At 41.2% G+C, this 26,658-nt stretch overlaps 2 protein-coding genes across 3 annotated transcripts in view; one reads left to right on the top strand and one right to left on the bottom strand.

Moving 5' to 3' along the window:
* Positions 1-16,209: 16,209 nt before the first annotated feature.
* LOC148867577 (MATE efflux family protein) lies at positions 16,210-18,315 on the top strand. The gene is made up of 2 exons (XM_088979563.1): positions 16,210-16,471; positions 16,604-18,315. The coding sequence occupies exons 1-2, from the start codon at positions 16,424-16,426 to the stop codon at positions 18,041-18,043; spliced, it is 1,488 nt and encodes a 495-aa protein (XP_088835689.1). The 5' UTR covers positions 16,210-16,423; the 3' UTR covers positions 18,044-18,315.
* Positions 18,316-21,649: 3,334 nt separating this feature from the next.
* The window catches only part of LOC148867576 (uncharacterized), a 62,991-nt gene continuing 57,982 nt past the window's right edge, over positions 21,650-26,658 (bottom strand). The window contains exons 4-8 of one of the 2 annotated variants that reach the window (XM_088974762.1): positions 26,523-26,620; positions 25,993-26,129; positions 25,696-25,763; positions 24,874-24,937; positions 21,650-22,021 (exon numbers count right to left, since the gene is read on the bottom strand). In XM_088974762.1, the coding sequence (XP_088830888.1) occupies positions 22,004-22,021; positions 24,874-24,937; positions 25,696-25,763; positions 25,993-26,129; positions 26,523-26,620 (385 nt within the window). In that variant the 3' untranslated portion in view covers positions 21,650-22,003. Of the gene's footprint in view, positions 22,022-23,355; positions 23,854-24,873; positions 24,938-25,695; positions 25,764-25,992; positions 26,130-26,522; positions 26,621-26,658 lie in introns of those variants that run through there. The other variant, XM_088974763.1, reaches the window with a different exon arrangement.

The raw sequence follows: 26,658 nt of genomic DNA, 5'->3' as shown, positions 1-26,658 counted from the left end.
ATGGAATACACTTTTGACTTGTCTTTTTGTTCAAAAATGTTCCAAATGCACTCCCTAACTGGCGAACTAACCAAATAGTAGATATAGAATACCCCGAACTACTGAGCTACTAAGCTGGACAACAAGTAAGGGTAACCGAAAATAAAATCTTCTCAAGTGGTTACCCCGAACAGTCGAGCTAGCGAGCTGGACTACTAATAGGGGTAACCTCATATAATGTACGCCGAGGTGAGCAGACATTGTAGGGTATATACCCGACCTGTCTGCGCACGAGCTACTCATTTAGATGTTGGTTGTTCATTAGAGCTAGTGGGTTCAACCTGTTATTATATGGCGAACTGGGCTAGATTTCGTAGGGTTTATACTCGAACTGTCTATGCCTTAAGTGTGGAGATGATTTGACTATGCCAAAGAGGCGACTAGGACTTGTCTGCTCATGTCGAGGAGGCAACTGAGTCTTATCTGCCCATGTCGAGGAGGCGACTAGGACTTGTCGTAGTGCCGAGATCTTATGTGAGCTCGGCACCATGGCCCTTGGGCTTCTGGGAGTGACTCGCAGTCCTCTCTCTAGCTCGACAATCACATCTAGTATCGTCTCAGGTTGCCAATGTTCCACGCTCAAGGTACTTGTTTCCCTTTCAAGGTCTCGAGCCCGTATGTACCTTCCCTGAGTACCCGTCTTACTCGGTACGGACCTTCCCAGTTCAGTCCGAGCTTACCAACACCGGACTTAGGTACCATAACTTTCCTAAGAACTAGGTCGCCAACACGGAAGTGTCATTTCTTGACCCGGGCGTTATAGTACTGAGCCACCCTTTGCTAGTAGGCTGTAGTCCGAATGTATGCCAGGTCCCGTACTTCTTCCACTAGGTCGAGGTTGGTACGGAGCTTGTCGTTGTTTGTTTCCTCGTTGTAAGCCTCCAAGCATAGTGTTGGCACCTCGGTCTCTGCTGGGATCACCGCTTCCATGCCATACGTGAGGTTGAAGGGGGTCTCACCCATGGCAGTCTTGACGGTAGTCCCGTAGGCCCATAGTACACTGGGCAGTTCGTCTACCCAAAGTCCTTTGGCTCGAGCTAAGCGAGCCTTCAGTCCATAGAGTATAGCTCTGTTGGTGACTTCCGCTTGCCCATTTTCCTAGGGGTGTGCCACCGAGGTGAAGTTCTGTTGTATCCCCATCTCAACACACCAATTCCAGAACTTGATGTCTTTGAACTGCTTTCCGTTGTCGGAGATGAGTACCCGAGGTAGCCCGAAGCGACATACTATATTCCTTCAAAAGAAATTTTTTATGTTGCGGGCTGTGATCGCCGTTAGGGGTTCAACTTCCACCCACTTAGTGAAATAATCCACTGCTACCACCAGGAATCTCCTCTATCCTGTCGCTGGCAGGAATGGGCCAAGAATGTCGATTCCCCACTATGCGAAGGGCCACAAGCTGGTGAGATATTTGAGGTCGGCAGCAGGTCGGTGGTGGATGTTGGCATGCCTCTAACACTTATTGAACTTCTTGACGAGCTCGAGTGCGTCTACCTTCATTGTGGGCCAGTAGTACCCCTGTCGCAGTGCCTTCTGAGCGAGATCCCTGCCCCCAGGTGTCCGCCACACAAGCCCTCATGAGTGTTGCGGAGAACGAGCTCGGCCTCTGAGGGTCGCAAGCAACACAAGTAGGGGAGCGTGAAAGGTCTCTAGTACAACTGTCCGTCTATAATGACGTACTTAGCTGACTGGCACTCTACCTTTTGGGTTGCATTGCGATCTGCAGGCAAGGTCTTGTGAAGCAGATAGCTCACGAGTGGGTCAATCCAGCTCGGCTCTGCTTGTACTACAAGAGCAACCTCTCCTGCCCCCCCGAGAATGCTAGGCCGAGACAGGTCCTCTATGTACACTATTCTCACTGTGTTACTGCTTGTGCTGGATAACCGGGACAAGGCATCGGCCTCAGCGTTCTCGGATCTCGGGCTCTACCTAATGAAGTAAGATAGAAAGTCGTGTAGAACTTCTCTGACCTTGACCAAATAAGCAGCCATGGTGGGGTCGCAGACTTCATACTCGCTGTTGATCTGGTTGACCACAAGCTGGGAGTCACTACAGAGGATGAGATGTTTAGCCTTTACTTCTTTCTTTAAGGTGAGCTCGACTATTAACTCCTCGTACTCTACTTCATTGTTAGACACGACGAGTCCAAACCGAAGTGCGTATTCCAGTTTTACCCCGCTTGGACTGTACAAAATTATGCCTACTCCGCTTCCTTACTGGTTGGATGAGCCATCAACATGGAGGATCTAGGGCTCCTAGTCCCAGGCGGACTTGCTCGAACCAGGATTGGTGCTGCGCTGGTTGATGCTTCCTCCGTGTGCCCGAGCTCGGCCAGTTCGGGGGTTACGGTGCTGAATGTGCATTCTGCCATGAAATTGGCTAAGGCTTGTGCCTTAATCACCGTCTGAGGTTCTTATCGGATGTCATACTCGCTGAGTTCGATGGCCTATTTCGTTAGTCTGCCAAACACCTCGGGATTGAGCAGGATTTGCCTCAGAGGCTTGTTGGTGAGGACGACAATGGTGTGGGCTTGCAAGTAGGGTCAAAGCTTTCGAGCTGCTGTGACTAGCGCGTACGCCAACTTCTCAATCTCTGGGTACCTTGTTTTGGCATCCTACAAAACCTTGCTGACATAGTAGATGGGTCATTAGGCCCGATCTACCTCTTTTATTAGTACCGAGTTGACTACCTTGCCGCTCGCGGAGAGGTACAGCTTGAAAACGTCTCCCTCCTCGGGTTGGGTCAGAACTGAGGTACTAACTAGGTATCTCTTCAGCTCGTTGAAGGCGAGCTGACACTCCGTGGTCCATTCGAAGTCCTTGCTTTTCTTTATGGCCTTAAAGAAAGGCAGGCAGCAATCTGCCGACTTAGACATGAAGCGGCTCAGAGCAACTATCCTGCCGTTCAGTCTCTGAACCTCCTTTATTTTGCAAGGTGGTCTCATATCTAAGATGGCCTTTATTTTCTCAGGGTTGGCTTCGATGCCACGTCAATTGAGTATGTATCTCAGGAACTTACCCAAGGTGACACCGAAGACGCACTTATTGGGGGTTTAATTTCATGTTAAATTTACGCAAAATTTCAAAGACACTTTGCAAATCATTTAATAAAAAAAATTGAAAGTTGGGTCTTAACGACCATGTCATCTACATAGCATTCAATTTTATTTCCAGTCAACGGCTCAAAAATTCTATTTACAAGCCTTTGAAAGGTCGCCCCGACATTCTTTAGTTCGAAGGGCATAACCTTATAACAATATAGTCCTAGCTCGGTTATGAAAGCCATTTTTTCTTCATCAGTAAGGTCCATTCTAATCTGGTTGTATCCTGAGTACGTGTCCAGAAAGCTCAGCAACTCATGCCCTGAGGTCGCGTCCACTAGGCATTCGATTTTGGGCAGAAGGAAATAATCCTTTGGGCAGGCTCGATTCAGGTCGGTATAATCGACACACATGCGCCATTTACCGTTGCCCTTTTTTACCAGAACTGGGTTAACTACCGAGCTCAGGTAATGGACCTCCCTGATGAAATCGACCGCTGAGAGTTTCCCGACCTCCTCGTCGACTATCCTCCAGCGCTCCGGAGCGAGGTTGCATTTTTTCTATCGAACGGGCCTGATTGAGGGATCAATGTTTAGCTTATGAACTAGGACTTTGGAATCTATACCGGGCATTTATGCCGTGGACCATGCAAGTACATCTAAATTTTTAAATAAAAACTTACCAGCTGAGAGCGAAGCGGTTCCTCGATCGAAGTGCTGATGTGGAGAGTCTTAGCTGGATCTTCTATTGAGACCGGGATGTGAACCATCTCTTCTCTTGGTGTAGCTCACTCCTCGGGATATTCCATAGGTCACTCGAGCTCGATATCAATCACTAGCTTGGCTTTCCCCTTGAGCGCGACAATGTAGCATTTGCGAGACTCGAGCTGGTCACCTCACACAACCCCTACTCCATAGCTCATAGGGAACTTCATCGCCAAGTAGTAGGTGGATACTACTGCACGAAGGGCGTGTGTAATGGGCCGACCTACTATGGCGTTGTACAGGGATGGAGTCGCGACCACTAGGAAAGTGTGCTCGAACCTTACAATGTTGGGTTATGTGCCAACCTATACAGGTACTGAGACTCGCCCTAGCGGTCTGACCTCTTCGCCGCTGAAGCCTACCAAGGGTGTATCTGTCAGCTTGAGATCACTTTCTTGGAACTAGAGCTTGTCGTAGGTGTCCTTGAACAAAATATCAGCCAAACTGCCTGAATCCACTAGGACGCGCTTGACTTCAAAGTCATTTATCCTCAGCTCATTACTAGGGAATTATCGTGAGGATATTGGATCCCGTGCGCATCATCTTCTGTGAAGTAGATGGGATTTTCGAGCCTGGGTCGCTTCGGTGGGTTCTACTCCTCATTCTCTAATTCGCGAACTGAAGTTCGACCTGTTGCCGAGGTGCAGCCCGCGATGATGGACCCGCCAGTAATCATGTTGATTACTTCGCGGATCGACCTTTCTTCTGGCAACTGCCTTGTCTGCTGCTCACTTTGCCTGTTGCTGGACTCAGGAGCATTTCTTCTTAGCACCCCCTGCCGGTCTACTTAGTGATCAGCTTGATTCCTGTCTTCTTTTTGTATGAAAATTTTCAGATACCCGCGACAGATGAGCTCCTCAATCTCATCACGAAGGTTTCTATAATTTTCTGTACTATGTCCATGGTCTTTGTGGAAATGACAATAGTCATTTCTGTTTCTGGTGGTAGGATCTCCCCTCAACCGAGGTGTCCACTTCACATAGGAAGAATCTTTAATCACCATAAGAATTTCTCCTCGCTTCACGTTGAGGGGTGTGTAGCTCGTCCTTTCAACCGGTGGAGTTCAGGAACGCCGACTTGACTTATGAGATCGTGAGGGAGATCGGCTTCTGGACTTGTTTCCTCCCCTGGTCGGGGACTTGCTTTTTCTTTGTTTATTGTCGCCATTATTTGTGTTGTCTCCTTCCCTTTTTCTCTTTTCCATTGGGTTTTCAGTTTTCTGGTTCATTTCTTCCTCGGTCCCGATGAACTGGTCGACGAGCTTGAGGAATTCGGTGATGTCTTTAGGCTTATTGGCCACTATGTGCCACTTGAATTCCCTATGGGTAATACCTTTCTTCGCTGTCGTGAGCCTCACAGCTAAATCTAGATCGGGGATCTGTAAGCAAGTGTCATTGAAGCGTTTAATATAGCTTCTAATAGACTCCCATTCTCTTTGGACTACGTTGAGGAGGCTTTCTTGAGACCTCGAGCACTTCTTGCTGGTAATGAAGTGCGAGGTGAACATCTCTACGAATTGCACCCAACTTTTGATTGTTCCTAGCATGAGGTTTCGATACCATGTGCAAGCTACTTCTTTAAATGTGGTGGAGAAGGCTATGCACATGCAGGACTTGTCAGCCCCAACTAGGTGCATCTGGGGCTGGAAGGAGTCCACATGGTCATTCAGATCGAAGGATCAATCATACTTGTCAAGAGGCGGCATTTTAAAGTCCTTTGGCATCGGGGTCGCCAATAGCTTAGAGGATAATGGGGATGACCCGGAGAGGAGGGGAGAGGTCTTTGTAGCTGCTGAGCTCGCCTCCTCTTTACCCTTTACCTGCTCTGGCTAGCTGGGCCTGGCGAGCTGACTATTCTGAGCTGTGGTTCTGCATGCCTTGCGACGCTTTCGCTGTTGCTTCTTGATCGGCTCTACATTGGTGCTACTGACCTCTGTGTGGTCGGAAAATGTTTTGGCACGGAGTGGCTCTAGATGCTAAGGCTGACTACCATGGACGGAAGGGCCTCGCCTTGAGCTCGCGGCCAGAACCCCAAACCGGTTTCCCGTGATCGAACCTTCTTGATTCGAGGGCCGAGGTAAGGTAGCCCTGGCGGGCTGAGTATCTCCTAATCTGCTTCCACCGTTGCCCTGTGAAGCGGGCAGAGTAACCTGTCCATCCCTCCTGCCATGGGGCGAGACCTGGCTCACAAGAGGAGGTGGAACTTGGGGAGTCTCGCCTCGGCGGGAAGAGCGAGTGTTCTGCAGACGAGGCTGATTCAGTTGTACTACTGGGTGCCGGGGTGGGACCGGCTACTGATTTTGCGACAACGGAGGGAATTGCTGATGGTACTATTGCTAGTAGAACTGATGGAAGACTTGCTACTGATAGTGTTGGAATTGCTAGACCTGTTGCATTTGGACCTGAATGGCCCGCACGTAGTGTACCAGGTCATCGAACTGGGCTTGCCCGACTCCAGGGGAACCACAAACGGTTCAGCAAAGGTCGTGCCAACTACAGGGGGGAGTGGCACGTTTACATGTGTAGTAGCTTGAGGCATGGTCAGCGTTGGGACCTCAGCTACAGTAAGCGGTATGGTGAACTGACCAATGCAGACAGACGGGAACTGAGGCTACTCCCTGGAGACGTTCACTTCATTGTTTTGTCTGGCATTGCTAAAAGATGCCATGGATTCGAGTTTGTTACTGATGGTGGAAAAGGCTTTCTGTAGCATTTCCCACAGACAACGCCAAATGATGTAGCGCAATCTAGCTGCTCCCTGCTGGAGGTGACTTGGCTTTCAGTCAAATGACGTACTAGGTTGATCTGCAAGAGGACAATCAGAGAACCCGGGGTGGCTAGCCCGGCAAGGTTGCTCTGATGCTTAAGTTAGTATACTTGTTACGAGCTGAAATAACTTAAGAATGTAGAGAGCTAGAGAGCAGAGAAACCACGCATACCTTTTGTCCCCAGGGTTGGAGCCTTTATATAGCTGAGTCCTCGCGGGTTTCGCGGATCGGTTCTGGGATCTTCGTCACGATGAGACCCATCTCTTCGTTAATTAAGGGACAACGTTGTCAACTGATGAGGCTTATCAATTCCACCCGAATCAGGCAGGGAGAGATAATGCTAGCTGTTACGCGGAGTGATCCTGGGTGGTTCAGAATCCGTTGGAGGTATTTCCGGGGTCACCACGTAGTAGTCCGAAGTTGGCATCCCTGAGCTAATGCTTTTAGGTTCCGAACTGAATTGAATGCCGAAGTGCTTTGGGATCAAAGTGATCTGTTATGATCTGGCACCGAGGTGATCTCGTTCGAGGTGTCCCGAGGTCACCTTATCCCCAGGTGGTTGAATATCCAAGCTCGAACTACTACGAACTAGTCATATTAGGCTGAGTTAACATCTCTTGATTAGATCGTATCCACGTATCCCCTCTTTACTAGGTCGGGCCAAATCACCTATCAATGATTATGATGATTTCAAGCTAGTTCTAGCCATCCATTTAATCTATCTTTTACTAGAATCAAAGAAGAGAATTTAATATTTACTTGAATGAGCAAAATAACAAGCAATTACGTGAACAATGACATTCATCTTCACACTATGGTAGTGTGGATATATAATTATATATAATACTCATATATTTTTCAAAGGCATGGTAATTTAATGGGAGTGGGCAGAAAGGTCAGAAGGTGAAAGGTACTGGCCCTCGGAGGCATTTGGGAGGACTGAAGCTTCGATTGAGCCATTGAGCTGCTTTCACTGAGCTGTTTAAGAGAAGTCACCATAAGAAATTTCATCTTAAAGCCCTATTCCTGGCTGGCCACATTCTGCAAGAATGTAATCCAACCATACATTGAGAGTATCTTCCCATGAACTAACATGCATGTACATGAGACCAATATTTTAAAAACCGATTCGAAAGCCAACCTGCTTTTGTCTTTAGATGATGGTTCGGACAATTCAATCGGCTGGATCAATGGTGGGTTAAAAACATTGCATAAGACATTGTGATTGAATGCTAGATGAGTGAAGTTTTTACTTGTGAGAAATCCAGGCTCTTTTTGTCTGAAAGACAGATACAGGGTTTTTCACCGAACAGAACTTATAGACTATTTGAGTGGGATCTACTTCATAAAGCCAGATGTCAGTGCATGAAAACCCTGCCAAATGGGTACTTAGAGACCATTTGGGAGGGCAGACCTGAACATTCAGTTAGGTTGGTTCAGCTGTTTCAAGGTGCGCTGCATAAGCTACCTAAAAGAGGCTTAAACTAACAGTTAATTTGGGCTCTCCAAATTTTTCACCAAACAAGCTTAAAGTCTCTGTATAGGCCCATCTTGGAAAACTAGAAGCCGCTGTGCTTCAGCCTTCCCAAACGGGCACTTAATGTGATGAGTAGCCGACCAATTCCCGGTAAAGTGAACTAGATAATAGATATATTGGAAGGAAGGAGATATTTGGTTCGAATTCAAACAGCTGAAAACTTTTGTTATTAAGACGAAAAGAACTTTGCCCCCCTTTGGTTCGTGGGAACAAGGGTCTGGAATCGGAATTGGAATGGGTTATTCTGATTCCAATTGTTTGGTTGGGCAGAATTAGAATCCCATTTCCATTTCTATTGGAATTTCCATTTGAGGGAATGGTTTTCTTTACCCCTTTCTTGGGAATGAAATCCAATTCCTACTGATTTTAATTTCCGTTCCCATTCCTGTCTGAACCAAAGAAATTATGGAAATGGACCATTTCGATTCCGATTCCGATTGCAAACCAAAATGACCCTTAGTATTATGTCAAGGGATAGGAAAGAGAGTCCTAATTAACCAGGGATTAATATCTTTTGGCTAAATACACATTTCTAGGTTGTTCTTGGCTATAATTTCATTGGTATTGAAGGAGCAAAAGGCTTCTTAATTCTAATGGCTATTGGTGAATGACAAGAAAAATACTTGGCTCCTAGTCAGAGGATATGCATCCGACCAAAACTAGCTTATGCATTAACTTTAGGGTTTTAAGATTTAGAGTTTAAATGTTAGGATTTACAGTTTTAAGGTTTAGATCTGAAAATCAAGAGGAGGCGGTTGCCCATGTTTGAAAGAGCCCTGTTGCCCATGTTTGAGAGATGGAATCTTCTAGATATATATAAACCTTTCGGTGCATGCTAACATGGGTTACAAAGTAAGCAAAAGTGAATCCCCGTTGACACAGTATGGTTTAATTTTCAGCAAATTAAAGAACACATAAACCAAAAAGCAAACAGGCCCTGTGTGTGACATGAAAGGGAACATAATCTAACTAGCTAATGTCAACTTTTCCGGCGTGTTGGTGGTGGTCGCATGATTAGTTTGCATTTGATTACAAAAATGAGATTCATAATATTATACTGTTTCTATTGGACATTGGTGGTTGGATTTTCTTCTCCCACCCATTAATGTGAAGCATTGGCCATGCAGCTTTGACATGAGAGAGAGAGAGAGTATTGGTTTTAAGTTCTTAATACTCAGTCACAGTTTCTTTATATTTGGTTTGATAGCTCAACTTCTTGATTCTCTCTTATTTAATTTTCTACCAAACCAAATACAATTAACCCTAGGCTTCACACATCATTTGGACTCATGCTGAGTGCCAATAACAGTAACCGTTTGTTCCTTCTTATCATAAAGTAAAAGATGTTATTGCAATTTAGAGAGGAATAAGAGAGAGAGAGAGGTCTGTGACGACAGAGATGATTTCATAATAGACTACAGGTTGGCATTCGGTGAAAGATTTCATGCATGGAGCAAAGGTCATCAGGATATAAGCAACCTCCCCAACAGCGCCCTCCCTATTCCTTCTACTACATCTATGACGATTATAGGTTAGATGAGTTGACTTTCGCTCCTTTCACTAAAAAATAACCGGTCCTATTCATAGAAGATGTTAAAATCCAAATGCAAAAGTAGACAAACTTTAAGAAATTGAAAGAATGGTAGGATCCATCTGATGGACGCCAAGAAAGGTGCTGAATGGGGGGCGAATTTCAAAAAAAAAATTTCCTACCTTCTTCCAACTGGGAATCATATTCCCTAAATTTAGAATACATTATTCAAGGATCCCACTTGAACCATAAACAAACCAGATCTGAACCAAAAGGAAACAAGAAGAATTATACCTGATCCGGAGAAATAATATCTCCCAAAGTTGGTGTTCATGCCCAAAGAAGTAACCAAGATCTGCTCCTACTGAAGATGACACAGCTATGGATAGAACGAAACCAGCAGGGTGCATCCTACACACTGGATTATTCACAAGAACCCTCTGGAAACCTTGAACACCGAATCCTAGTGTCTTTCTTGCAAGACTATTGTCAATAACTGCTTTCTTGACTTCCTGTTGCTGCAAAGATCCAATCTTCCAACAGGTAGTGGCGGTGGCTGAAGGAGGAGAAGTCCAGAGACGAAGATGGTAGAATTGTCTCTTCTCTCTGGAGTCTGTGTGAGAGATCAAATCTCAGATTGCAGGATGTGTTTCTTGCTTCCTCCAACCCCCTAGTTCGAAATCTGATATTTCTGCTAGGGTTTTCTCCGCTTTCTTCTTGATTAAGAAACCTCCCAATATTTTGGGAGTTATCCCAATCCAAATCAGTATTTGGATAGAGGTTAATCTTAATCCTATCTACAGATTAAGTTAGTTAACTCTTGATCTTATCAGGAGGTTACCAGATTCAAATCTAATTTGAATTTAGTCTCTTAGAGTGGATAAGGTCAAAGACCCAATCCTTTTACTAACACTAATCTCAGATTCACCCTATGAACTGATGATCATATCAGCCCAGTTCGAAATGGGCTTTTGGCCCATTAAGTGTTCAGTGTTTAACTAGTTTCCAACCTGCTGCCCAGTTGGGCTTCTTTGTATGGCGTGGGACCCAAGCATTGATCTACACACCAGCCACATGGGTTCGGCCCAGCCTTTATTACAAGGCCCAGCCGAATTCACTGAAAGACTCAATGACCCCCTTGAGCCCATCACATGGACCCTATGGACCCAACACTTACATTAAGTGGTCCCTGGGCCAAGCCATCTTATAAAAACCCAGGGACTATGGGCAGGTGCAAGATTAGCCCATCAGGTATTATCCTAAATGGTCATACACTTAACCCCTCAGCCCTTAATGATCAAGCACTGCCCGACAAGAGAAGACCTCTCTCTCGGCTGTAAGGAACAGTGCCGCACTCTCTACTCACATGGATCCCGGGAATTAAAACCTTTTGCAAATCTTTTGAAACCGTACAAATATATATATATATATATATATATATATATATATATATATATATATATATATATATATATATATATATATATATATATATCTTATTTTTGCAAAACAAAATTCCAACGATTGAAATCAACTGCCGGCAGTTTGGTTTCCATTAGAGAGAGTGCATTCCCGATCATTACCATTGTCCGACAAAGGGGCTGATCTTGTCACTATGACCACTCACTCAGATGAATTCTCAGACTGCCCCAACATGTCCAGGTTTTGACCCCCACTAAGGATCTCACTGATTGACACATCAAAGACAGTCCGATCCGACACCTAGTGATGTGTAATAATCGAGTCTAGGGGTCAGGTGTAACTTTCCAGTTTTGCCCATCTGTCTCCAAAGTCTAGGGCAATACTGGAAATCTGGTCCGGTTCAAGGGTTCAAGCAATCCCATACTGCATGTGCCTTGGGTCTTACCTTGATGGCCGAAACAAGCCATCCCAACACTTGGTGGCACACTAGTATCAGCCTTGGCAGGATAAATCTCCCCAGACTTATCCAATGGCTGTGAACATTCAAAACTAACACAAATTTCTATAAGTGTCCAATTTTAGGGTCTTACGCAGAATTATACCAAACAACATGAATCAAACATGCACTTTAATTTATTTTCACTAAATAACAAAAGTACATCAAATCCGATTGAAGCTAAGGGCATACAAGACTGTCTAACAGAAATAAGGTGTATTTAGGGGTCGATTTGAGTGGAGCCGGGCTGAATATCTTGTTATTCGAGTTTGGCTTATAGAAAAATATGAGGTTTAAGTTTGAGCTTGAGGTCAGTTCAAGTTAGATAACTGAACTCAAATTTGGCTCAACTCAAAAGTTCATATATTTAATTTTACTCTGCTTGAATTTGATAGTGAGCCAAATTTCATAAAAAAAATAAAAAATTATACATAAAAAAGTTAAAAATATCAGGGTTTTTAAAACTGAACTAATCAGGGGTCCGGTTATCTGTTCAAACGGTCTGACTATTTGACCCGAACAACTAGCCTGTTTTGACAATAAAATAAAAAAATTAAAAAATGGTCAAAACCATTCAAACGGTTCAAACGGTTAATCGGCCAGTTCAGCGGTTTGTTGACCAAAATCAACAGTTTTGGGAAAAAGCAGAACCGGTCAGGTGACCGGTTCCTGGTTTTTTCGGTCCAATAGTCTGGTCCGGTTTTGAAAACCATGAAAAATATTATATATAATATAAACTTAATTAAATCCAACTCATGCAAAGGTAGAGAAATTTTAAGAAACAATATGTATATAGGGGTGAATTCATGGTTTTTAAAACCGAATCGGTCAGGGGTCCGGTTACCAGTCCGAATGGTCCAACCATTCGACCCGAATGGTCCAACCATTCAACCCGAATGGTTGGCCTGTTCAGACCAAAAAAATAAAAAAATTGAAAAACGATCAAAACCATTTGAATAGTTCAAACGATTAACTAATCGGTTCAACGATTTGCTAACCAAAATCAACAGTTTTGGAAAAAAAAGGAACCGGTCGAATGACCGATTCCCGATTTTTCTGGTCTGACCATCAAGTCCGATCTGATTTTAAAAACCATAGGTGAGTTTGAATCGAACCGAGCTGAATATCTTTTTATTGGAATTTGGCTTATAGAAAAATATGAGGTTCAAGTTTGACCTTGAGGTCAGTTCAAGCTAAACAAATATAGTTTAACTCAAAATTTCATATATTTAAGTTCACTCCGTTTGAACTTAATAGTGAGACAAACTTTATAAAAAAAATAAAAAAAAGTCATAGATATAAAAGTTAAAAATATTATATATAATATAAATTTAATTATGATAAAATAGTTGGTGAAAAGCTAGGTCCGTGTGGACTTATAAGTCACCGTGAATAAAAACCATTTAATCTTTTCTGAAAGAAACCAAAGTTTGATATTGAAGTGAAGCAAATGCAAAGGAAGCACGTGGATCCATGGCTCGTGTTACAGGTTCTTAGTCAGACTTCCACTATTGGACCCATTCGAATATCTCTTTTAACGACAAAATTAGAACTTGCTTACACAGTTCTAGGGTTTCTTGGCCTTGATGACGGCAAATTCCTCTTCCATCTAAAGTAATGTATCGATTTTGTCCACTAAAAGGAAGAAAAAAGAATATATCATAATAATAAATGACAATTGCCATAAACTTGCACCTGTTTCTCTATGAATTGGACGGAATTTTTTTTTTAGAGTGAAATATTTCAACTATTGTTTTCGCCGCTTTTTATAGCTAAAACTTTATTTTCTGTCCCTTTTACTTTGTTTAGACGTAAATGATAAGAAAAACAAAGATTTCAATTCAACACAAAAGAGAAGGAAATACTATTAAAAAAATATTTAATGTTGAAAGTTGAAAGTTGAAAGAAACACCATGTTAGTAATCAAGGTTCAAAGTATCGATATGTATTGGCTTGTATTGGCCGATACATATCGTTCTGGGACCCCTCCGATACACCCCTATAGTGGGTGTATTGGGGGGTCTGACTGGTTCATGGGGTGGAGGATTCCTAAACCACTCCCTGAATCGGTTTCAAAAAAATAAAAAAACATAAAAACAAAGAGTATTGATTCACCAAATACACCCCTATCGACATATCAAACGAATCGATATTTTGAACCTTATTAGTAGTAGCCCCTGTTCTCTGCCTTTGAAATGTCAGATTCATGGTGGAAGTTACCAAATCATGCGACCAAGTGTTTTATTGCCCATTATCATCATCATCATCATTATCATCATCTAAGCCTTATCCTAAACATATGGGGTCCGCTACATGAACCCCACTTTGTTTTTCCATTAATAGGATCCATTGTTAGAACTCCAACAGAAGTGCATGTCATGCATTAATCAACATTTATTAAATAAATATTCTGAAGCTATCTTAGAAATTAGCTTTGAATCATTTCAAGGTTAGGTAGTAGGCTTCGTTAGATTAGATAATCCACCCCCCCCCCCACCCCACCCACTCACACACACAAAAAAAAAAAACTGGTGACTTATCCTAATAAATGCATTTATTTATATTCTTTTATTTTTTAGATAAATAAGATAATAGACATTTTATAAAAAGCCATTACTAAAATGAACAATTTTGTTTCGTTAATGTTTTCACAATTTTACCCCAAGTGAGAAAGTTATTCAGAGAAAAAAAAATTATGGACCCACATTAATCTGAAGAAAGAACATGAGTATCTTGGTCAATGAATTTTCCCCTCTCAAAATCCTCAAAATCCATAAAAAAGAACAGGCCCAACATGTACAACCATGGTTTTTAAAAACGAACCGGTGACTGAACCGGTCAATAGTCTGATTATCGGTTCGAATGGTCTGACCACTCGACTCAAACGACAGGCCCGATTTAGCAAAAAAATAAAAAAAATTAAAAAAAATGGAAAACGGTCAAAATCGTTCAAACGGTTTGAACGGTTAACTAGCTGGTTCAGCAGTTTGCTGACCAAAATCAACGGTTTTGGGGAAAAAGTAGTCTTAGAGGAAAACAGAACCAATTAGGTGACCGGTTCCCGGTTTTTCCAGTCCGACCGTCCAATCCGGTCCGGTTTTGAAAACAATAAGTACAACATAACAACATTTAAATATTAAGCTCTTAATTGGATTAGCTTTGGCTTTTGAACTTTGTGTTGTGAACCACAAACCTAAGATAAAAGTGTTTTGAGAATCTGGTAAGAATTGCTTTATAAAAACACTATCTAAAGCCAAAACACTTTTAAGCCCTGCATGGGATTTAAAAGTACAAATTCTAAAGATTATCCAAACATAGCCTAACTAAACCAAACATTCCACAAATTGTGTGAAGGTGGTTTGATTATTATTTGTGCGTGGTGTTAGCACTTGGCAATTCCCTGCCAAGAAAGAAATCAAGGGCATCTCCCAAGCAAGGTTCAAAGTATCGACATGTATTGGCCTATCGTATTGGGAGGTTCCTGATATGCCTCTACAGAGGGTGTATTAGGGTTTTGACCGGTTCAGGGGGTGGATGGACTTTAAACCAGCCCCTCTAAATCAGACTTGAAAAAAAAAACTACCGATATAGCCCGATAGGCCTCTATCGATATTTTGAACCTTGCTCCCAAGTTTCCATGTCTACTTCCTTGCCCAATGCCAAGCTTTGGCCCGGCCATCAGTGTTCTCATCCACATCCCCCACAAGGACTGAAGCAGGAACAATCGGATATAGAGAAAGGAATCGAAAGCCCTATACTGAAGATATAGAATAGACCAACCATAAATCAGAATCGTTTTGATCATCGGTTTTCCTGTTTGACAATCCGGTTCGAATAGATGGCTCATTCTGACAAAATAAAAATAAAAAACAGCCAAAAAACATTGAATGAATCAACGGTTCAATCACCTAGGTTATTAGGTTATTGATCAATTCAACGATTTTTTATCAAAGACCGAGTTTGAGATAAAACAAAACCAATTGCCTGGACGTTTACCAGGCCGAAGGATCCGACCGTCCAGGGTCAATGGCGGTTCAAGAACATTGTCTCAAACTATAAGTGGGCTGTGGCCCAGATTGTTCTTAACGAAAGTTTGTACAATTCTGGTCGTTCCACATTATATATTTCAGTTATGATAATTGACTTGTCATCATATGCCAGAAGAATATATGATATCATGACAGGGATCTGCTCATGTAGCTTAGCGCTTCTGTGTGTTCCCTTGCTGGAAAAAAAATGATATTGCCAGAAAGGTTTCGTTCCAATGGTGTTTGATATAATATACTGTCCATTAAAGCAGAATCTTTCTCTGGTTATATAAAAAACATGCATGGCAATAGTGAGCACATCGGCCTTTAATTTCACAAAAACAAGTAGCTCAGTTAAGGACGGAAACCACACCCCCAGCAATAGTAGTGGTGGTGCTGTCTAGGGTTTATTTTTGGGTTACAATTAAGATTCGTTAGTTTTTTGTGAAATCTCAAAATATTATTTTACATGGAAATAAAAAATAAGCATGAAGCATGCATTAATTTCTTTGGGTAAACGACGAAACTTAAATAGAGTAGATGGAGACTTGAGAGGCAACCCTGGTTTTTATCTCACATGGTTAAGACATGATTTGTGCATGCTCCATTGCTCCCAGTCCCAGCCTTATATATATAGGTCTTCCTAGCTAGCTAGTTCCCATACTGTAAGGCTCACTGCATTCACTACCCTCTAGATCTCTCCCCTCAACCCCACACTACTCCCCACCTCCCAAAAGATCTCTTCTCTCCACCTCCTGTTCTATCCAGACAAAAAGAAAGGAGGAAAAAGAAGTAGAAGATGTTTGCAGGAAATCAAATAATTCAAAAGTGCCCGACAATGGCAGAGGTACAAATTAAACCTTTAAGCTCCAAGAGTAGTCTCTTCAGTCTTCACCACCCACCAAATTTAATCTAATAAATGTGCATTGTTGTTCTCCGTTCTGACATGATCGATGATCGTCATTTTACTTTTTGGTAGGTTATAGAAGAGCTAAAGCGAACCAAGGACATAGCCCTCCCAATAGCTGCCATAGCCTTGGTTGGTTACCTTAAGAACATGATCTCAGTGGTGTGCATGGGGAGACTGGGCGCACTGGAGATGGCTGGAGGTGCGCTTGCCATCGGTTTCACCAACATCACCGGATACTCAATCCTCTCAGGCCTTGCCATGGGGATGGAGCCCATCTGCAGCCAGGGTTTCGGCTCTCACAACCTCTCCCTAGTAGTCATCACCCTGCTAAGAACTATTCTCATGCTGTTATGTGCCTCTATCCCCATCGGATTTCTCTGGGTTAACCTCGAACCCATCATGCTTAAGCTTCATCAGAACCCAGAAATCTCACAAGTTGCTGGTCTCTACTGCCACTTTGCCCTCCCTGACCTTATACTGAATAGCTTTCTTCATCCACTGCGGATCTACTTACGTAGTAAAGGTACAACCTGGCCATTAATGTGGTGCACTCTACCAGCAGTCCTTCTGCACCCACCCATTACCATCTTCTTAGCATTCAACCTCGGCCTCGGGGTGTCTGGAATTGCAATAGCCACGATCATCACCAACTTCAACACCCTTCTCCTCCTCGTATGCTACATGTTCTGCACTCGCACCTCCGACGAACCTCTGTACGCGCCACTGCTGTCACCTGCTGCATCTCCGCTTCCAACAATCTCACTGGTGGGAGGGGAATGGGGGCAGCTGCTTCGACTCTCTCTGCCGAGTTGTCTGGCTGTTTGTCTAGAGTGGTGGTGGTACGAGTTCATGACCCTCGTAGCCGGATATCTCTACAACCCTCGAGTAAGCCTAGCGACGTCAGCTATTGTAATACAAACAACATCTCTCATGTACACATTGCCTACCGCCGTCGGTGCCTCAGCCTCAACGCGCGTGGGCAACGAGCTCGGCGCAGGCAGAGCGAGCAAAGCTCGTCTAGCAACAATAGTGTCCATGGCGCTGGCTGTTGCAGTTTCCGTCGTGGGGTTTCTGTGGTGCAGTCTGGGCAGAGAAGCATGGGGGAGAGTGTTCACCCAAGATGCACAGATTCTAGAGCTGACCATGGTGGCCTTACCCATAATTGGTCTCTGTGAATTGGGGAATTGCCCTCAGACAACGGGCTGCGGCGTGCTCCGAGGAAGCGCCAGGCCCACGGTCGGTGCCGCAATAAACTTCTACGCCTTCTACTTGGTGGGCACACCCGTGGCCCTGGTGTTGACCTTCGTCTTGGAAATGGGTTTTGCTGGTCTGTGCTATGGCCTTCTAGCGGCTCAAATTGTGTGTGCCTTGTCAATTGTCACAGTGATCTGCAGGACGGATTGGGACAGAGAGTCATCTAACGCCAGGGACCTAGTTGGGACACATGAAGACCAGACAACAACTTCCAGAGAACAAGATGCGTTTCTTAAACTAGCTTGTCTGACGTGAATGCATTCAGAAAATGTAACGTTTATAATATAATATAGGTTGAGAAGAAAGGATCGATGATTCAGGATCTTTCACAAACCGGTCGTGTACAGTGGGCTACGTAATGTAACGTACACAATCAAGAGTGGATAACTTGGTTGGTGGGTTACGTACCCCCATTGTACAGCTCTTGTTTGTAGCATATCCCACCGTAGCGAGAAGTACAACACCTCGTTTTTTGTAGTTCATATCAAATATCATGTATGTGGATATATCTTGCCTTTTGAAACTATTGCCACTCTCCCTCCATCCATATCTAATATCATGTTCATATCAACCCCACTCTACACTTCTTTAAACTTAATTGGGGCTGTAAAGAGTATCCATTTGTTTGAATTCAAATTCATCGCATCTGATTTAAACAACCTAAACTTGATCCACCAAAATGACTCCACTCCACCTATGTGCCCAAATATCAAATGTCAGGTTCACAATCAGAATTAAAAATTTTGTCAAACTGCTATCTATGAACATTGATCTTGAATCGTCATTTTAGTGAACAGAACAGAGTGGAACAGTGGAGCAAGAAGATATATCATATATGTAGTAGTTGGGATAATGCTTATTATATGTCACGGGTACATGCAATAGTTAGAGTTAGGTCGGTTTAATAGATTTAAATAGTAATAATTGCCTAACTGCACATATTTGCAAACTATCAAACCTAACAAGTAAAAATAAAAAGCAATATATATACTAATTTGTTTACACGTGAGAAGAGGACATTTTGAACATTGATGATGATGATGGATTGTTATCCAGTTATCCACCCAATCTAATCCTGATCTAACAATATTTTAAATAATAACAATGATAATATAAATATATACATTAAAGTAATATGCAATTATTTCTGAATATTGTACTTTTACTAAAGAGTGATAGCCGATAGGCTCAAGTCGCATAAAAATTATTTAAATCAATTTATTCACGATATTAATATTAAAAATCACTTTTAGTTTATTTTATTAACAAAATAATAATTTTGCTAGTTTAACTTATTAATGATGCATCCAAATCTTGAACCCAATAGATTTAAATAGAATCTTATCCAAGTCGTTAATTTTATTCTGTGCCCATATAAAATTAATGCGGGATCGGTGATTTATGGGTTTGGACGTTTGGTTTGAAGGAGACTGTTTCCCTTTTGACTTGCCTACATTCCAAATATGAAACAACCAACTAGGAAGGTTCAATAGCGACTTGGGTTAATGGTATACCAAGGTCAAAAGGTATCGACTTATTTTATTTAGCTTTGGGGTCTCTCTCTCTCTCTCTCTCTCTCTCTCTCCTGTGTCTTTGCGTATGGAGAAATGTAAAGAGGTATTAGGAGTTGGGAGAGGACTATTGTAGTGGAAAGAGATGTGGGTTACCTTTTATGGAAATTCTTGTGGATTTGGCTTTTCTCCAAATGAAGATACAAGGCATAACCCCAACAAAATGAGTCGGAATGATGAGTAGAGGACAAATAAGCTTGCGTTCTCCAGAGTTTTGGATGTAAATGTGGATGGATTCAAGCACAAGCACAGTCCATATCTGCTGTTCTCTGCTCACGTATTGTCAACATTTATGTACGTTGCGTCTCCCTTTTGTTTGTCCACCAAAATCCACTCGCAGCTACGTACGGGTCTCTAATACTGAGACGCTTTATAAATTACAATGACAACTCACTTCACCAAATGAAAAAGTATTTTGCAACCAAACGTACTTACCAAAATTCAAATAATGATAAATTCCCAAGTAGAAGATGAGAACCGAAACACTACCAAAGCATGTATCGATAAGGCAATTTATATTTTAAGAAGTTCCTCACTGCCTCAACAGATTTAGTTGTATGATACACTCAATAGTATTTACTATTTAGTGTTACTCGTATTATGTACAATTGTTCACTGTCAAGTTCAGAACTTCAGAATTCAGATCCCATTGTGCACTGGGTTATCCCCAGTAGAGACTAGAGACGTTGACACCCCAGTTAGAAGAATCTAACAACAGCAAGATAGAGACAGCAAGGATTTGGTCGTGGCCACCTAGTTGGTTTAATGGAGCATCAAGCAACTATAGGTGATAGGACCAACCACTATGGTGCTAGGTTGTGAAGATCTAGCTTTACTAGAGGAGCTTCTGTGTCTCTTCTTGATTAGTAACATGCCCACAAGAAAGGGTAGCATGGGATGTTGCATGTGCAGGAAACTTGACCAAGATGCCAGGCAGTTCATGAAAGTGATTCTATATACCTAGTAGTTTTCTGACTTCCCCCTTCTTCCTTGCAAATTATTATAAGAATACTGAGATTTTTCAACCTGTGCAACCTGGAAAAAGTACCTAAAAACGATTGTTCACTTGAACTCGAGCAAAATACAAATCTCCTCCTGTGCACCTGTACTGGAACTCTGTAAGGTAGGCGGATGGGGTTGTACCCTCAGTGTATCTACATATCTAAGCCTCTTGTCCTTCAGTGCTATGACAGTTACGAGCCACTAATGGTTTTTGGGAAAATAGTCTAACAGAAAGCATTGCCTAGACAAGACTGAATCCTCTAAAACCTGTCCAGCCGAACAACAGATCTGTTCAACAAAGCATTGACTAAGACTACACATTGCTGCAGTTTGCATGGATAAAACAATAAAAAAGGTTAGGCAAATACTAGCCCGTGGAGAAACTTGCACCTAATAGCCCAATAAAATGCTTGTTGAAAACATCAGAAACCCAGACAAACTTGATTTATAAGCAGATATCACAAAAGTAATCATTGTGTTTTATGAACATTCTGGCTTACCAAACTTACTGTTAAGCCATGTTTTCTCGTAGGAAAGCATAGCCATGTGCTATCCAAAGACCTATCCACAACCTGATCAAAACTAGATATGCTTATTCAGTAGGGTGCTTATTCAATGGAGAAACCTATTACGCCCACTACTTTGTTGGGACAGTATGGATTCCCAGTTCCCTGCACGGTTAGGTTGATCCAGTTGATATCCCATTTGGGTGTGATTAATCTTAATTCTCTAATTTTACTCATTTATTTTACCATATTTATTATATCAGCCAGGCCACAATTTTGAACATTAAAAAGACCTCATAGGACTGTCCATGGTTCCCCACCCAACCCCACATGCATTAGACAAGAGCTTGATGTCAAACAGTTTACCTTTATTTGAAAATGCACTATCAAAAAAGAATATTAACTCACCATTATAAACTCTTCTCATATCCAATAATCAATACTTTTAATCATCTGGGTTTGGCTGAAGAATAGGACATGGCTTTTTTGGACATAGGGCTGATTCTCAAGGGAAATACAGGCTGCCAACTCCCATTACTGCATCATGTAGCAACTTCCCTCATTAGGAAGATGGATTTGGTAGTATTTCAGAAACATGAGATGAAGTTATTGCAATATGAAGTCTGTACATGGTTAGTTTTCTTATTTGTTGACTGGTCATAATCTACTTCAACCAAATTGAACCCATCCATTCAGCAAGCTAGGTGAAGAGCTAAATATAGTTCAGCCGGCCACAGCATTCAAAATACACAACCTTTGTAAAGGAAATCAATGAAAGCTCATTTTGAAGATGAAATTATACTAATAAAGCTCTTTCAAATGTATACAGAATTAAAAGGACCTCAAAGAAAATTTAACTGTACCACTAATATTGAAGCAAAGAACGAACTGTACAAAGAGAAACCCATTCAAATATCTTCACCTTTTTCTATTTTTCTACCATAAAAAGATGGTCAAAAATCAACGTGGGTGTTTCAACATCCCTATTCTGTGTGACAAAATATCTGGATACTTGCTTAACAAGACAACACCACAAGCGTGTAGTAATCAAGTATATCTAATACAAAGACACCTGATTCTTAACAGTGGTGAAGTAGCCATTAATGCATTTTTTATCAGTGGCCACTAATGCACTTTTACTCCAGTCGCTCCATCTGCAAAATGACAAATGGCAATTTATACATCTAAGCTTCTAATTCCTTCATGATAACTTCAACTTATCGTTCCTTTTTTTTGTAACTAAAATTTATTTGGGCAATGCTGAAACCATTTATAGCATATGAGGGGTGGAGAATTCAATTGGATGCAGGTGGGGACTGTTTGATGCCTCCACATTCAGATGGCCAAAAAGAAGAGGAAGAACTCTATGGAGATGCATACGGGCAGCAGTACTGTGGATGTTATGGGAGGAAAGAAATCAGTGAATTTTTCAAGGGAAGAAAAGGTGTAAGGATCTACTGATAGAAGGGATTATGATTAAAGTAAGTTCATGGGTGAAATCTATGGACTTTTTTTCAGACTTTACTATGGATGATAGAATCAGGAATTGGAAGACTGTAGCATCCTTGTCATCTGCAAAAAGGAAGGAAGTAAGAAGTTGGGTTCCTCCTGAATCAGGACTCCTTAAATTTAACTTTGATGGGAGCAGCTATGGCAACCCGGGTATGGCTGGAACTGGTGGGGTTATAAGAGATGACAGGGGGACAGTAGTGGGGCAAAATGGGAAAGTAGTTATCAGTTGGCTAAAGCAAAATGGGAAGACTCCTTGGGTATTCAGAAACAAGATCAAGAAACTTAATCATATTACAAAGGATATGCATAATATCATACCAGTGGACTCCAAGAGAAGCAAATGGATTTGTGGACCAGCTAGCAAAACAAGGGGCTAATAGGGAACACTGTTTCTGGGCTCAGTTGTAAGGATGTAAAGCAAATCTTAGATGGATTCTTAAAGGAAAATGGGGTAACCGAGGCTACTCAATCTCTGTACTAATGTTCATATCTCTTTATTAATAAAAGCACTTTTATGATAAAAAAAAGGGTGGAGAATTCAATGAGGAGAACCTCACAAAAGTGAGAATCGGGAAATGTTCTAACATCTGATCAAATTCTGATAAAAAAGGAAAGATAAGTTAGACCGTGATCCTAAAACACCAAACCCAACCTTGTATTGTCATATGTCCCATCTGACACCAATATATTAGTGAAAGGTTCCTTCTCATGCGACATACCCTTATTAGACCATGATCCTATATGAAATCCAACAAATTGATCCCATAAAATCTTGAAGTGGGTTGAGAGAAGTACACCTACTCAAAGTCTCAGACATGACTGGACATGACTGAACATGACTGAACTTATGATCATTAATTTCTCAACCAAGGTAGACAACAGACAGGAATTTACTTTTACAAAGATGAGAAGGTTTAAACTATTAGTACTGTTTCATTTGTGATGTGACCAAAGAAGGTATGGATGATCATAATGATGCTAATAATGATTTTTTTAATAATATGAATAAGGTATTGACAAGTGTAAACACTCGTTTATACATAAAGTCACAAATATGAATGACCAACTAAAGTTTTCTATTTGGGAAAACATAAAAGGTAATCAGACGTTCAGTTCAACAAAGTATTTGATCAAAAAAGACAGAAAATATAAACAGCAAATGTAAGAAAAGAAAAAGGTGTCTCAGAGAGAGAGAGAGAAAGAGAGAGAAAGAGGGGGGAAGTTGAAGGATTTGGTCTAGGGATTGAATCAAAGACAATCAGATATTTTTATAGAAATTAAAGAGATCTATCCTTAAACTTCTCTTTATAGAAAATCTATAGACCATTCAAGGGTTTAATCCAATTATAGGGTGTCATAAAAAAGACCTCTTAGCTTTGAAGCTTCTTCTCCCACTTAAAGAGTTTACTACTTGCATGTGTTGATAGTGGTTGTTCATGTAAAGTGTAAGGAGTCCTTTACACTATCATTTGTCCTAACAACAACAACAACAACAATAATAATTGTAATACATATATGGTAGACATAGTGATAAACCAAACATTGCTTCGTGCTACAGTAAAATCTTAGGCTGACAAAATTGAGAACATAGGATTAAAACTGAGAGTGATCATTTTTATGCAAGAAAATGCACAAGGTTAGGTCCATTTCCAGTCCAGCCCTCCCAAAATCCTAGATAGCTAGGATTAATACCACCATTGGGTAGTGATCCTTTTTATGCACATAAGATTACATTCACATCTTCCCATACTGATATATGGTATACTTTTTTTTTCCTTTCTAACAGCATACAATTAGGAATGGCAACGGGGAGCCACTCCCCATCCCCATCCCCATAAAATCCCTATCCCTGTCCCTGTCCTCGCTAGCGGGGACAAGGTTATCTCCATCCCCATGGGGATCCCCACTCCCGTGATTTTTTTAAGATGTTAATCATTTTGGTTTATTTTTTTATTTCATTTAAAAAATTAAAATTAAAATAGTTAAAATTTACAATCCTATTAAAAAAGATCCAAATATATTCAAACATATCCAATCATATTTTTAAAAAATATGTGTGTATACATAGATAGATATATAAGCGGGGATCCCACGGGGCGGGGAGTACTCTCCCCATCCCCACCCCATTCGGGGTGGCTCCCTGCAGGGATTGGGGAAATGGATAAATTTTCCATCCCTATAGACAACACCCTCAGCTTGCAATTCAAAGAAGCAAAGCAGCTAATGGAAGCTCAAATTTCTACCAAAAAAAATGGAAGTTCACATTCTTGAATATTATACATATATTTTTTATTGATAACCATCAAATTTTGTTGATTATGAAAGAAAATAACTTAAATGTATATGTATTTGCAGGTGGTTATTGTAACCTACCAAGCTCAATTGAATTTCCACTACAAGATATTGTGTAAGACATTCTGAAGAGTAACCAAGTGAGACTTGACAAATGCTCATACACTAATGTATATGTAAAAGGTATTTGCCATGGAGTTACCTTCCAAAGACCATCATTGAGATAATGCATGTTGTCCACACCAATTCCTTTGTTGATGGTTCTTCTGCAATAAAAAGAAGACTAATTATCTCACAAATACTTTGTGGTTTGAAGGAGCTAGCCAAACAATAGGAAGTTTCATATGGTCATATGGTCATATGGTCAAACGTTCAAGTGGATCCTATTTGCTCTAAACTAGATATACTTCTCCTTTGTGAGGACTGGGAAGACCACTGGACAGGCCTCCTATGCATAGCTCTACCTAGACCAATATTATATCATTGCTCCATCTTAATTCCTCAAAGAGTTCTGCCACAAGACAGTCTCCCTTTAAATTTGTGAACATGTGGCTAATACACCCCTTGTTCATTGGAAATGTGAAAGGATGGTGGGAAGGGGAAGCGGAACCTAGATGGAAGGGTTACAAATTTTGCAAGGAGTTAAAAGAACTGAAAATAAAACTGGAGGGTTGGAACAAATAAGTGTAAAAAAAGAATGAGCAAAGGAACTTATTTTCTTGTCAATTAAAGAGTTGGACTAAAAGGTTTAGTTGCTGATTGGAAGTGTTTTATTTTTCCCCCAGTTTGATTATTGGATTTGTATGTTTGAGGAACGATTGTTTGTGCTACTGCTGTTTTAAGTAGTGTCAAGTAGGCTGTATTGAGGTCTGGGTCTTTTTATCTGGTTGTCTGTGTTCTTGTTGTGCTTTGAAGATTAATGAAATATTCCTCTTACCAAAAAAGATTATTACCGAAAAATATATGCAATAATACTTCCTAAAAGGATAGGAAACCAGTCACAACCAAAGTAAAGAGAACTTACATGTCTTTTGCTGACATTTTTGTAAAACCAATGGCAAGAGCATGCTTTTTCCCTTCAGCCATAATAGCCTGAAGAAAAAATATTTATGATTCTAGAAATCAACAAAACTGGGAAATATAAGTTTCAGTTTCCTTCAAAAACTTCCTGAACAGAAATGAAGTAGCTAAGGTAACTACAACAAAACAACTCTACACTCCAAAAAATGGTGAGGGAATCCATACACAAGTCTGGCCTAATAAACACATGAACTTATCATTATTCAATTGTAATAAATGGAAAAAATGCAAAAGCTTGTACCACAGGAGTTTCCTGCAGAACATCATCATCCAAGGCACCACCAGGAGATGTAAGGCCAGGACACATTATGTTTGCACCAGCAAGGACAAATTTAATTGCACCCCTATCCACTTGTAACTTTTTCATTATATCAGGATCTGAAAAACAAAGAGAGCATAAGATCAAGAAAGTGGCAAATATGAACTATTTCTCAATATCAACTTCCTTGGTCATTAACCAAAAGCCTCTTCATAGCTTCTAATATCCAATTGTTACAATTAAAGCCTTGCTAATATAGTATTCCAGGGAAAATCACCAGATTCTATATTATGTGTGTGTCCAACTTCAACCGTTTAAGACATCCAAAATGGAATCTATGAGTTTTTCCTATCTAGAAACATGAGAATCAAGCTACTACTGCTCACATATGAACTTATCATCCCAATGTAGATTTCAGAACAAAAACAGCAATTCAGTAATTAAAGCCTAAAGAATGTTTAATATATAACATGCTATTTATAAATAAGAGGTTAGCCAAAGGAATAAATTACATTGATGAAGAAGTCGCAATGTTGGCATGTAGGGGCCATCACGAACATTGAAAAATAAAGGCACATTGTTCAACAGAATCAGATTCAGGTGGTTTTGACTGGAAAAATTAAAATGGAGTGATAAGAGCACAAACAA

This window comes from Nelumbo lutea, chromosome 3, assembly GCF_056320005.1.
Source record: "Nelumbo lutea isolate HS-2025 chromosome 3, American lotus-T2T, whole genome shotgun sequence".
Classification (NCBI taxonomy): Eukaryota; Viridiplantae; Streptophyta; class Magnoliopsida; order Proteales; family Nelumbonaceae; genus Nelumbo; species Nelumbo lutea.
The sequence above is the reverse complement of the archived record's forward strand: the minus strand, read 5'-3'. Positions and strand labels throughout refer to the sequence as shown.